We start from the raw sequence: 13,742 nt of genomic DNA, 5'->3' as shown, positions 1-13,742 counted from the left end.
AAACTGGCCAGCCAGGTTGCCGGACTGTTCAGATGTTGCCTTGTCAGCACCGCTGCCAATATTCTTGGCCATGACTTGGATTGCTGGGTGCTTCAGACGGACTAGGTGGTCGTAGTTGTACTCATTGACACGAGCTTTCTTGCGATAGATACGAAGAGCAGCATCAAACGTATATACCTCGCGCTGGCTTAGTTTGACCTGCACACGCTGACTCAGAAGTTTCCATGATTCGATGGATAACTTCAGACCACGTAATTCTTCAAGCGCAAGACGAAAGCTAGCCTGATCGTTGCCCTGTTGCCGCTGGACATTCTTCAAGGAGACAGTGTGGTTGAACGCCAGATATGCTGTCTGGCCAGAGACCTCATGCAGGTCTTGGAGTGGCCCATCAAAGTAGAGAGGGTGAACTCGAGCGATTAGCATCTCTTCTATTCTTGTCAACTGGGGGAGGAATGCGGGGACTGAGCCAAAATCCAATTGATTTTCGGCTGAAAAAAACAGTGGTTCATCCTCCTTTTTGTTCTTGTCCTTGGCCATGCAACGCTTGCAAACGCCGTCTTTCAAGCCCATGTCAAACCATGTCTCCTGATAACGGGCGCAGTGTTCCATCCGGTCGTTTTCCAGCTCCGTCCAGAACGCCTCCCGGAGGTCCTTATCTTTATCAGACAACGGGCAATGCGACAGATCACGCGCCCAGTCCGGGCCAGGAAGTTCAAAATCTCGATGTTCTGGGCGTTCGATGGCCGGCTGCTGCAGCTGTGCGGGCGGACGGGGATTTCTTCCCCCTCGAGTTGGCCTCGGGTAAATAGAAAGACTCGATACCGGAGATTCGATGGGCGTCCCGAGTCGTACGCCTTCTTGAGAAGCAGCCGACGGACCTGGTCGGAGAGTAATCGGCGCGTCCGTTCGTGTTGACGTGGTGATTGGTGTGCCCAGTTGCAAGTCTATCAATGGCAATCCTTCTCGAAATACTGGGGATAACTCAGCTTGTTCTGCCGTACGCTTAGAGGCGCCTAAGGCTCGTCGATTCCTGCAGTCTAGACAGTCGGTCGTAGGTCTTCCACATGCGAGTGACGACTTTGTCTTCGAAATGAATTGATCTACTGGCTTCTCCTGCTTGCATTTCCTGTAAACGTTCATCGAAGGGATAGAATCAGCCATGACTGACTGTGTTGGATTGGAGGGGATGGAAAGGATGAGGGCGTCACTGTCATCCAATCGTTGAGTGGAGACACACATCTGGCCAATCGGTGCCTAGTGGAGACACTCTTGGCCAATGGGAGTGGAGATTTGAAAGTTCAAGTTATCGTCGTAATAGAAGTCCTTCGGACTTAATTATTATTGGAATTTAATTGAATTAATTGTGTATAAGTGAAGTTATCGCGGCTGAAGTAGTTGAGTTGCTACAGGGTGGGGTGTTTACAGACTTTTGGAGCATAATTTTATTATCCATGGGAGTTGAAAATATATAGCCGATTTCTTTTCACCTAGACCCAATGCGGCCACGCAACCCAACATGGATAGCACATCTACCCCGCGAAAGAAATTACCACCAGACGGACTACCATTCGTCATGTTTGATGTTTTGGTATATGCGCTGTTCGCCATGCCCCCACCTGTTGTCTCTTCTTACGTCTTACTTTTTTCGCAATCGGATATTGTCAGATGTAAAAACCACTCATGCATTGCTCTAAGTGGGGATTCCCATTTTGGTGGCGTGTGGTGTAGTTGGTAAAATTCTAACAGATATGCTTCCGTTCGTCCGGTGAGGCTGACGTGCCGGTCTAGATTGATGTCAACTGATCTTTCTGTATTGGGCCAACAACTTCAGCATAGAAGGCCTGATTATGAGGATTGCTAATTTTAATTTTTCAATTCGTAGTCATACCAATTCGCGAGCCTCCCAGACAAGCGAGTTGACCAAAAATCTTAACTATCTAAATAAAAATCGCCATAAAACCACCACAAACTATCTAATTAATTAAAATCACTTACTATACTCTTCCCCAGATATCTCAATTACTACCTGACAGGTCCTTGCATTATGCCCGGCCTTGCCACATACACCACAACGCCGACCACCCGGTCGCTCCGACCTTCCTCGAGCACCATTTCTAGATGATTCAACCACTACCTGCGCATCAACATCCATCTGATCAATTACTTACGATGCGTCCTGTACAGTCATTGCCCCTCCTTTCTGTAGTCTGGTCCTTTTTGACCTTCGGCGCCGGCTTAGTATCTTATTTTCTTGTTCAAGATCCTTTAACCTAGCCTCTACTAAGGCTAGAGCCTAGCCGATGTAAAGCTGCCTTTGTTGCTTTAGTACTAGACCTTATAGCTTCAATTATTGACTCTGGTGAGCTACTCTTATGCCTTCTGATTCGCCTTTCAAGGTATTCAGACTGAGATTGGGCCTCAATTGCTGTTGTTGGGGTCTTTGAAGTCCAAGTGGTCGATGGTTTAGCAGCCTCCTCGGAAGGCGTTGGGGTCCGCAACTGCACATCAAGCTTTGAGATTACATTTTCCGGGTTAAAAGGAGCAAGCCCAGCTCCTCTAAAACCTCCCCGAATATTGCTTTCAGTAAAGGTGGCTTTAAATGCGGCATAAAAGGCAGAAAAGAACCCAGTCTTGGAAATATGGGTTACAGAGCATCTGATCAGATGCTCTATTTCTCGACCATAAGCCTGTTTCAGCGGCCCAAAGCACCCAACATCAAGAGGCTGGAGTAGATGAGATGCATGGGCAGGCATACAGAGCGTGATGATCTTGTGATCCTGGCAATATCTCTCGAAATCGGTAGAGTGGTGGCTTTCGTGACCATCAAGGATCAGAAGACGGTAGGGACCAGTTGATCGGTTGGTTGTAGATCGATCAAAGTGCTTTAGCCACTCAAGACCCAGCTCGTTATTTGTCCATCCATTTTGGCTTGTTGCAATAACCCAATTACCTGGGAGGTCGCATTCTCGGTACCAATTCGCAAGATGATACCATCCACAACCCCTCTTTCGCCACCACCCCTCTTTCGCCAGGCAAAATAAAAAAAGTTCCACCAAAACTCATCAACTTCACTTACACGAAAGTCAGCCTAAATATATAGCTACTCAAGAGAAATTACCTCTATTGATCATAAAAATGATTGGATGTGATGATTCTGACCTTATAAGGCTGTGCAGGGTACGTGATCTATGCGTGCTGTGCTATGGAAATGTCGTTAGTTTGATCGCCAAATTCCTCACCGCTCTTTGCCTTGTTTTTTGGTCTTTGTCTTTGACAACGACATGAAAATGCTTAGGTCAAGACTTCGATGGAAATACACAGAGGACGACGTGGCAGAGGCCATATTGGACGTTACTGACAATGGCTTTTCACCCCCTCAAGCCGCTCATAGACGGGGAGTGCCCCGAAGGACTCTAATCGACAGACTTCACGGCCGCGGGGCCGTGAAAGAGCAGATCCACCCTCATCGACGGTTGTCCAAGAGACAAGAGGATAGGCTGGCTTTCTGGATTCTCCGCCAGGAGTCCTTGGGCTATGCTCCGTCCCATAGTCAAATCCGCGCTTGTGTCATGGGCTTGTTGAGACAGCAGGGCGAACATCCCAACTTGGGACGCAACTGGGTGATCAAGTTTATCAATCGCCGCGCAGATCTAAAGACCAAGATGGGTAGACGTCAAGAAGCTAAAAGGTTCGACTCTTTTACCCCTAAAGCGGTTCATTGGTACTTTGATATCCGGGATGGCCAGTATGGCTGGATCAAGCCTGAAAACACCGTCAACGTTGATGAAGGGGGTATTATGACTGGTTTCGGCAAGTATTCACCTCTACTACTTGTCTGTGCTTGCATTTTGACTGACTAATTCTCTTCATTCAGGCCTAGATAGCTTAGTTGTTGGAAGCGCGGACCCGAAGCGCAAGGCCTTTCTCAAAGGACCACAAACTCGAAATTGGACTTCATTCATCGAAGCTGTCACTGCTGACGGCCGCGCTTTAGTTCCTGGCATAATCTTCAAGGGAAAAGAACTGCAGAAACAATGGTTTCTTGAGGAGTTCAAGCAGATAGCAGACTGGTATTACATAACATCGCCCAACGGGTGGACTGATGACCACATAGGCATTGAATGGCTTGAAAGAGTTTATCTACCCCAGACTACACCTGCTGACGAGTCAGACGCTAGGCTGATCATTTTAGATGGTCATGGAAGCCATGCAACAGTATGTTCTCCATTTTCCCCACCTCAAGATTAGTGCTGAGTGATGGAAGGATGAATGGATGGCTACGTGCTTTTTGAACAACGTTTATTGCTGCTATCTACCAGCACACTGCTCTCATGGACTCCAGACACTGGACAATGGAGTATTCAACGCATTGAAGGCTGCATATCGACGAGAGTTGGAAAGGTTCGCTTCGTTGACTGATTCCGCTCCGATGGACAAGGTCAATTTCATCAGGGCCTACGCCAAAGCTCGCCGAGTTGGAATGACTAAGAAGAACATACTGTCAGGCTGGAGGGTCACTGGAAACTGGCCAATTTCACGTGCGAAAGCGTTACGGCACCCTGAAATCCAACAAGATAGGCCAAACGGCAGCCCAAGAGTGACTCCTGAACCCAGGCCGTATCTTGGCTCGGACGATACGCCACAGACGAGCCGTCAAATTCGTGATCTTGGGTTGAACAAGACACCAAAGACGCGGAGACGATACAACGTGATAGCCAAGGGCTTTGAAGCTCACCAGCAGACAGTAGCGGCGCATACGCAGAGGATTGCCAGCCTAGAGGAAGAATTGGCTCGGCTGAAAAGAGGAAAGAAGAGGAAGGCGGTGCCGAATCCTAACAAACGTTTCATGACTCTTGGAGAGACTCTAGCTGGTAAAGAGTCCATACCAGAAGGGGCGACTCGTTATACGCCTATCGGGGTGGAATTTATCTCTTCAAGCGAGCAAGAGTCAGAATCGGAGGCTGGCTCGGTCATAGAAGTCAGAGAGGAAAACATACCCCACCAACCAACCAGGCGGTCGCAGCGGATAGTGAAAAAAACCAGAGTACAATAGATTGATCTACTTATGACTCATTAAATGAATGATTTTACGCATTTCTGTCAATTTGGTCAAATTCTGTGTAAGTGAAGTTGGTGAGTTTTGGTGGAGCTTTTTTTATTTTGCCTGGCGAAAGAGGGGTGGTGGCGAAAGAGGGGTTGTGGATGGTATTGGCCTGCACCAATGATAAACGGCGCGATTGATTGACCTTCCGCATTAATCGCCTGGATTACAGTAATCCATTCACGATTTCCAGGCTGCACTGATTTTAGCCTTTCTTGCCTTTCTGAACCTGTGACAACCATTCCGGCCATAATGACGCCCATCATAAAGCCAGTCTCATCAAAGTTCCAGATATCATCTGATCGGATACCATACTTTGCAATTGTGTTCTGTACAAGCCTAAACCAGCCACAAATAATAGTCGGATCTTCGCATTTGGCTCTCTGGTAGTCATATCTCCGAAATAAACGCGTCTTTAGCTCTGGTTGTCGCTTGATGAAGTTATGAGCCCAGCGCTTGCCAACAGGTGATGCGTCACGGTCAGCAAGCAGAGAATTGGCCATTTCTTCCACAAAACGCAGTCGCGAGGGAAATCCTCGCGAATCTAGGTCAAGAATGAATTGGATTATTATCCTCTCTTCTAGATCAGATAGTCTCCGTGATTTTGGGATAGAATCGCACCGCGATTGCATGCCATTCTTTCGGTTACGGAGGGTACCGTATCTAACCTTATACATACTTGAAGCGCGTCGGATGCTTAGTTTTGGGTTATTTTGAAGGGCCTGAAGGGCAAGAAGGATTCTAGCTTCATTTGAAGGCTGTGTCATATTAGGTTGTTGAGAAGTACTTAATCAAATGGTAATGATGAAAGTTGAGGGATTTTTGGTTAACTCGCTTATCAAGCACGTTACCCGCCGGTCGGGACTAACGTGACGACCCCCTCTCCTCTGGAGAAAAAGGGGTGAGATAACCCGTAACTGCGTATAAACCGTAACCACATAACTATGCCGCCGTGTAAGCTACAGCTATCAAATAACATCAGAAAAAATTAATAATTATATCATTTAAAAGCGCTCAATCGATAGTATCTTCAATATTATTTTTAGCATCATTGAATATGTATTTATGTTGTTGTTGTATTATTTGCTTGCCTAGTCCGGGTTATCACGGCGACTTCGGTGCAGGGCCGGCTACTGGCCCGGAATCACTCTCAACACCACTTCCCTCTCGCGATGAGTAATTATTTGGCCTCCGATCGTAGCCCCAACCCCCCCAATTCTCTCTAGGTATCTCTTCGATTTCCTCCCTGTTGATTTCCACGCCAAAGGGAGCCATTGTATAGTTTGCTGGGGCTTTTTGAGAAGCTCTCGCCTGGGAGGATACAATGATACTAACATCATCACTATCCGAAGTAACAGATCGAGGAAGTTGCGGGAGCTCAAGCGATGAAGCTACCGAGATGAAATCTTCGGCATTTGGCGATGGATTGACATCCTCATCATCTTCAATGAAGGTAAAGGGGTGATCTTCTTGCCATTTGTCAAGGTCAGGGATGCCGTCAAGGAGTGATTTGGGTACCGTTGAAATCATCAGCTTCTTCTCTTCATCATCAACTTCATTCCACTTCTTTGCAATCCGTTGTTGATTCTCAATTTCCCAATCATTTATAAATGACTTCTTGATCTCTTCCCACTTGGCTGTATCACGAGCTTCCTTTTCTGCCTTTGCTTTGGCCGCGGCCCTGCCTCGCAACTTCAGGCCGCTTGCATCAACAGGGGGCTGTGCCTTCTGCCGTAGCTCCTTCAACCAGGATTCTTGCTCTTTTGCCTGCTTTTTGTTAGTAACAAGCAATTCTTCATGTTGACGCTGTGACACCCTGCTTGCGCAGGCTCTTTATTGTATAGGCACCTCCATCTTCGTTGCGGATTCGCCGCCGTGAGCCGGTCCGGCGTGCCTCCATCGCGAGCCGCTCGCGTTGCAGTTTAACGATCTCAAGCTGTGCCGACTTTGCGATGATTGCATAGTCAAGAGATGCCTCTACATTCCTCAGTATTTCTCTCGTTGGGCTGCTTAGTATCTGAAGCTTTTCACGTATATCATTGAGCTGTTTTTTCGACTTTCTTGGTGTAATAGGATGTAGAAGCTTGGGGAAGAGAGGCTCGGTTTTCTGCTTGGCTGCAAGTCGTAGTGGTTGAAGGGGGGTTTCTCTGTTAACGGGCCAAAGTCCCGACTTTTCCCAGCCAACGTATATATAACAGGCTCTAAAAGCAGCATTGTATAGTGTATTCCACATATTGAGAAAGTGAAATCTTGTGATTTGAAGACCGCCGCCGGCAACGAAGTCATTGAGGCTATCTCGTTGTGCCCTTTTGAGGTGTAGATAAACCCCCACATCAAGGGGCTGAAGAATGTGACTAGTATGACTCGGAAGAAGGAAAGGCACGATATCGAACATGATACAATACCAAATGAACTGAATATCCTCATGAGCAAAAAATCCATCCATTACTAGTAGACGAGTGACAGGGGAATTTTTCCGGGATTTTTTGGATGCCAAATATGCGTACTTTTGGCTCCAAGTCGCGAGGCTGATTTCAGGGGGGTACCCGAACCATTCCTTTATCGTGAAGCCGTCAAAATCGCTGCTTTTTGCGAAGGAATGCCGATTGAAGTGTTGAAGCCACTGAACGCCGCGTTGGGCGTTATTGAAGCCGGTTTCTGTATGTGTAAGGACGACTTCTTCGTCAATTTCTGCTCGAGTATATTCTTCTAGCAATGACTTCAAAGACAATATCAGAAATGAAGGAATTGATTGACCAGCGGCGTTGATACTGTCAATTGAAGTCAATGACTCCTTGTTGCCCGGCTGAAAAGCTATAGCCCGTGTGTTATGCTTCTTGCGGATCGAGAATAGCCTCACATTGCCGGAAACCCAGCCAATTTGCAAGGGAGACTCGTCGAAATTCCAGTTATTCCTTTGAATAATATTGTAGCTCTTGAGAATAGCTTCATATTTATCAAACCATCCATCTAGTCGTTTAATATCTGTTTCTGCGCTGGCCCGTTGAATTTCCTTGGTCTTGGGGATGTTACATTGTAACTCAGGGTGCCGCTTTTGAAGCCCCGTACCCAAGCTTGTGATAGCTTCGTTTTTGGGCCTTTGATGCGTATGGAACGTATATAACTTGCATAGTTACGAATGACAGATTCAGTAACTGCAAAAGCGCTGTTCTCAACATTGCTGAGATACTCGATGAGAGCTCTTTCTTCTGGTATAGTCAATGCCATTGGGCGACCTCCCATAGTCATAGACTTCTTCATCATTGGAAGAGGCTTTCCATCCTTCAAAAGATAGATATATTTCTTCGTGAGAGACAATGGAGCCTTGTGTTGAGCTGCAACATCGCTTTGTGATAGCTTTTTTGGTGGTGCGGGGCGCTGACGCGTTGTACGTGATATCGACTCCCCGGATAGCCAAGCGCGGGCTGCAGCCGCCGCATTAACCCGGGATTCTTTTGAAATTGGTTTCATAGCGAATTTAGATTGAAATGAAGCTATTTGTGAAAATCTGGATTTATTTGATGTCGAATTGAAGGTTCTGTTGATCACGGCGGCATAGTTATGTGGTTACGGTTTGTACGCAGTTACGGGTTATCTCACCCACCCTCCAGAGGAGGGTGGGTCGGCGTTGATTACTCAGACCCACGGGTACTCGTTTTAACAAATTAAGCTCTAATATAACTATCCCCGGCACCTTTATATTATTTCCTCTTTTTGGACGTACTATGATTAAGCAGTAGTAAACAGGACGACTCACTTAGGCATACTTCTCAGATAGAGTAATAAAGGGTTATGACTTGAGATTCAACAGAAGATTAAGTGATCAGTATAAGAGCGAGTAAGTCATCTAATTTCCCGCGAGAAGAACAGCTTCCTGCAGAGAACAATGTTTACAATACCTGTTAGTTCTATTATGTTCGAGATATAGGCACCCTAGCCGCACTCTTTGGTCCTTCGCTCCCACATTGGTTTCCTTCTTCCTTTTCAGCAGCATCCCACACGACGGGTCACGTATGGCTTCATTGGTCAAAAAGCGATCTGTTGTGATGCACACGTATCACTGAGTTAGTCTGAAATACGGATAGAACACAGATGGACGGTCTGGGCACATCCGCTACCGGGACTGATTACGTTTCCTAGACATGGCCAAGCGCAACACAACTGGTCTGGCGATCCAGGTTGGGCACACATCGATTCTCTCTGTGACTAACAAATACTTGACAAAGCTCTTCCCCAGACCACCGTATACTCTGGCCCAAGTCAGCTTGCTTCAGCCACAAAAAGAACCAACAGAAAGTCCGTGTTCCTACGAGAATGATGCCCTCTCACCCCTCCGGCACCGTCTTTGCCCTTAGCGGTTCGAAGGTGCTGGGGCAGCGAAGCAACGCGCACCATCGTTGCTGTTCGATGGCGGCCCTGCGCTGATATCCCTCGCCGGCGCATTATCGTCCAGGACAGGGAACGCGATGATTTTGCCAGAGGCGTTGTCGCTTCCCCACATCTCATCGCCAACAGCGTACAGGGCGCCGAACTGAGGCGCCGCGGGCGTGACGTTGCCGTAGTCACGGACCTCCGTCCACTCCTTTCTCTCGATGGACCAGCGAACAAGGCGAGCTGTGGTCGACCAGGCAATCGAGTAGAGGTATGGGCCGCCGTTCTCAAGGAACACCCAGTCAGCAACGAAGTTTCCTGGGACTTTCATAGTACCCGAATCTACGAGCTGTCCGTACCTCGCCGAATCAGGGTCCAGGTCGATCTGTGCCCAAGCCGTAGTCCCAGATGCCCCAATCCACAGCTGACCGTTGGCGTCAATATCTCCCGTGCTGTAGAAACGGTCAACCGTGAGGGGAAGCAGTTGGTGACCACCCTCGGCGTCAATCTGGATCAGCTGCCACCGGCCGCCACTCACGGCCACAAAGCCATAGAGGTAATTGTCAAGGATATTATAACCGATGGCATTGATGTTACCGCCAGGCCCGACGTTCTCGTTGACAGCCGGATTGTCGCCAGTCTCCAAGTTGAGTCGGTACAGAACTGTCCCCTGGACGAGGTAGCCACCCTCATCGCATGAGAAGGCCGGCGGCGGCGTTGAGGTTGGCGTCGGGGTAAGGGTAGTCCCCGGGGGATATCCAACAGAGGTCCCGGGGTACGTGGTCGTCATGGTGCACTCGCCCCCGGGTTCACCGACGGTCACCTTGACGATCTTGTGCTGCTCGACGCAGACAAAATGTCCCTGGGGCTCAGGCCTGTAGCCGCCATTGTCTCGAGCATTCAGGCGATGATCTCCCGAGGAAGCCTGCACGGCGGCCGCGAGGAGACCTGACCCGACGATGAGGCCCTTGATCAAAGAGTGAGCTGCCATCTTGCACAAGGCGGTGAGAGAGGCAGTTTGAAAACGATGTAAAAGGTTTGGTTATCAAAGAAGAAGAGTATGATTGATTTTGATGCTGTGTGCTAATCTGTTGATGTTTGACTGTGTGTCCTCTGGTTGAATCTTCCTCCTTTTATAGTTTTCTTTTGGGACTTGATCGTCCATGGTCATCTGGTTGTCGTACAGTCGCTGCACGCTGTTCTGCCGTCCACACCTCAAGGCAGATGACCGATGCGTAATCCATTGACCTTCCCAAGCTGAATGACCCCTTACTAAAACGACCCCTTCTGAGATTTGTGTACATCTGAGGCTGTTAAAGGTTCTCAATACAGAAATATGCCTGATGTGCGTTGTGGTGACCGACTTGTATCTCGCTTCATCCCGAGGTGAGACGAACACAAGGTTGGGGTGCGGGTTCAGGCGGAAGAGGCCCGAGCCTTCCAGTCGTATTCCCGCTGGGGACATCCCTGAACGTTCCTTGTAAAGATGAATAAATAAACTTGTGGAGAAGCTCAAAATGTTGGCTAATGCTGAGACCAATGCGTGTTTCTCTAAAAGAGAGTTACACACTCCCTCCGTGTTCGACTACATCAGGTTCATGACACCACCACCACCACACTATTTTGTCAAGAATAGAATGTTCTGACGTGTCAGACCTTTGCTAAAAAGGGCGGCGGCCGATCTTCGTCCAGGATCCTCATTTCTTCTCTCCAACACAGGAGTCTCCCATACGAAAAGAGGATTCTGCATGCAGATGCAGCTGTAGGTCTCAGGACAGAAAGATTCACGTTGAGCACAGCACATCACCGTATCACATCATTTTATATTAGAGATATGTGACCTGATAGAGGCTTTTACTATGACTTTGGGCTCAGTCATGACGCTTATCTATTCATCTATACTATTTACTCACATATCAGGCGCTGCACATGTATATCGCTAATGAAACTGAGCTTTATCCACCAATTAGTTGAGTAATATATTAATCTGCAATCAACCCATCCGTCGGAGAAAGAGATCCTCTCGTCGAAGTAAAAGAACGCGAGAAACATTTAAACTTCCATGGCCGTTGTATTGGCCTGAAAGAGAGTCATGGCGTTGTGAGACATCGTCCAATGCCGAAGCTCTGTCGCCTTGTTACCTTTCCCCACCGGATACGTTATACGAGTATGGTTTTTTGTCAGGGCCTTCTTTTTCTTACTCTTTCTTTGCGCATATGCACGGTCATCTGTTGGATGCGCGCAATTACGAATATCAGATGTGGATTTAAAAATGTTATGATGTTATTGATTGTTGACTTGATCCTTCTTCAATCTGTCCGAGACGGGTTTTACCCCATCCCCAGCCACTAATCTAACATCATCTTGACAATCTATTACTGAATTAGGTACCTTAGACTACCTGATCCGACAGTCAGCATCGGCTAGCGCACACATCACATCATCAAAGTCCCCATCCACGGTCCAAGCTTACACGCTCGGGCCCCCCGTAGGTGCCCGTGACAGAGTAGGCGGCTACTCTAAGCGCATCGACCGAGCTCTACCAGGCAAGCACACGGAAATGCTATACGACAGTCTAAAGAGACGAGAGGCCGACGTGCTTTCCCAGCTTCGCACAGGAATGGCCAGGATCAACAGCTACCTCAGCAAGATAGGAGCCGAAGAATCGGACATGTGAGAGCGGCAACCAAGTTTGCGATGGCTACGGGAAGACTGAGTTGAAAGGGAAAACTCAACATACTAAACATTAACATCGCTGTTGACTACTAACATTGAACAGCCTCAAGTTGACAGACCATGCTTCAGCTGCTGAAGATAGGATGCTGAACACTTGGAGAAGTCGGTCTTCAAGCAGGCCTGTCAAGCAGAGTTTGTGTAGACCGGACCAATGCGGTGGAATCGTGAATAGCTTAGGGTACCTACTGGCCCTATGAGATTCGTTCTCCCGGGCGTAATAAACTCTCTCTCTCACGGCATATCATTGGCATCCTACAAGGGTTGTTTTTCAGCTTGCGCCATGCGTATTTCAACGCTGACCTTGACTCAGAAAAGCATGCGACGTCCCTTTTAGTCATCTTCACAAGGGAAAATGCCCCTCAAAGCAGAAAAAATCAGCACAATAGTGGCGGTTGCAATCGCCTCACCATTTCATCATATCTGACCCTCTGAATGTTCCAATTACAATGATGCCAAGTCACACGGAACTTTCAGCTTTCAACTGTCATGTATGTTTCGGCTTTTCAAGAAGAACTGTTGAAAAGAGGATGTCCATGTACGTGATGAATGCAACGCTAAGGCCTGGACGCTGACGAGCCGCTCGGCTGCTCATGCGGCCTCCCTCATCCTCCACGTGAGGGTGAACCCTCAACATCCAACAGTATCCGTGTGCGAGAAAGTCTCCTTTCCATTTTCTCGAGAACAGAGCAGCTACATCATGATTCGTTTAAATATCATTGTTAGTTGCATGGCCGCGCTGGGCATTGATGAAAAGGGAAGCGGCTGCATATTTTCAACCCTTGCAGATAACAAAGCAACAGGCCTCAGCCATCCCTGAATTGTGCTGTGTGAGCCTTGGAAGCTATCAGTTCCGTCTTTGATTGGACGCCACTTGGTCCTGACCGGACGCCAAGAGTCAATAGCGGGGAGCTGAAAGGTCCCGTCCCGCACCGCGTGTTAAATGTTAAATCCCCCAAGTCTAGAACGGCCTACCCCGGTGTATATCTTCTAACAGCCAGTGAAAGAGCTTGGTTGCTGCCGCCGCCAATAAATCGAACTGATTGCTGATCACGGCTTTAACAATGCAGTAATCCCGCAGTATTGTCGTATTGAAACCGATTTGCGGGGACCCGATTTGAGCTAGTCTCAGAAAAATAAGACCAGCGTGTCCGCGATTACCCTATCTAGATCACAACATGTAGGACCAAGGCCGTCGCGCCCACATGGACAGCGACTCTCTTCCCATGCATTTGGCAAGTGAGAGTGAAGTGATGTCTGTGAGAGATCCTCGGTGATCCTGTCAGCTCGATGCAACTTTGACGGTAAAAACGGAAGGTTGGCTTGGTAATGCTCAGCCCCCATCTCATCCACCATCCACACTGGCCTCTCCCGCTTCGGCTCCATGTGCCGGCCCGCCGCGGCAATCTTGGCACCAAAGAATCGCGTTGTGTTCTGCATCAGCGATGGACCGCGGTTCCTCGGAGATGCACCATACTAATATTCACGAACCTATGTGAGAGCCTTTCAATCCAGCGAGGCATTTGATCACTCAACG

The 13,742-nt window shown here is 48.2% G+C and overlaps 2 protein-coding genes across 2 annotated transcripts; both read right to left on the bottom strand.

The window, feature by feature from the left end:
- Window positions 1-6,205: 6,205 nt before the first annotated feature.
- FPOAC1_013894 (uncharacterized protein) lies at window positions 6,206-7,001 on the bottom strand (the record flags this gene model as incomplete). The annotated part of the gene is made up of 2 exons (XM_044858234.1): window positions 6,206-6,868; window positions 6,915-7,001. The coding sequence occupies 2 exons, from the start codon at window positions 6,999-7,001 to the stop codon at window positions 6,206-6,208; spliced, it is 750 nt and encodes a 249-aa protein (XP_044700690.1).
- Window positions 7,002-9,452: 2,451 nt separating this feature from the next.
- On the bottom strand, window positions 9,453-10,463 carry FPOAC1_013893 (uncharacterized protein; the record flags this gene model as incomplete). The annotated part of the gene is made up of 1 exon (XM_044858233.1): window positions 9,453-10,463. The coding sequence occupies one exon, from the start codon at window positions 10,461-10,463 to the stop codon at window positions 9,453-9,455; it is 1,011 nt and encodes a 336-aa protein (XP_044700689.1).
- Window positions 10,464-13,742: the final 3,279 nt, after the last annotated feature.

The sequence above is a fragment of the Fusarium poae genome (genome assembly GCF_019609905.1).
Source record: "Fusarium poae strain DAOMC 252244 chromosome Unknown contig_4, whole genome shotgun sequence".
Classification (NCBI taxonomy): domain Eukaryota; kingdom Fungi; phylum Ascomycota; class Sordariomycetes; order Hypocreales; family Nectriaceae; genus Fusarium; species Fusarium poae.
The sequence above is the reverse complement of the archived record's forward strand: the minus strand, read 5'-3'. Positions and strand labels throughout refer to the sequence as shown.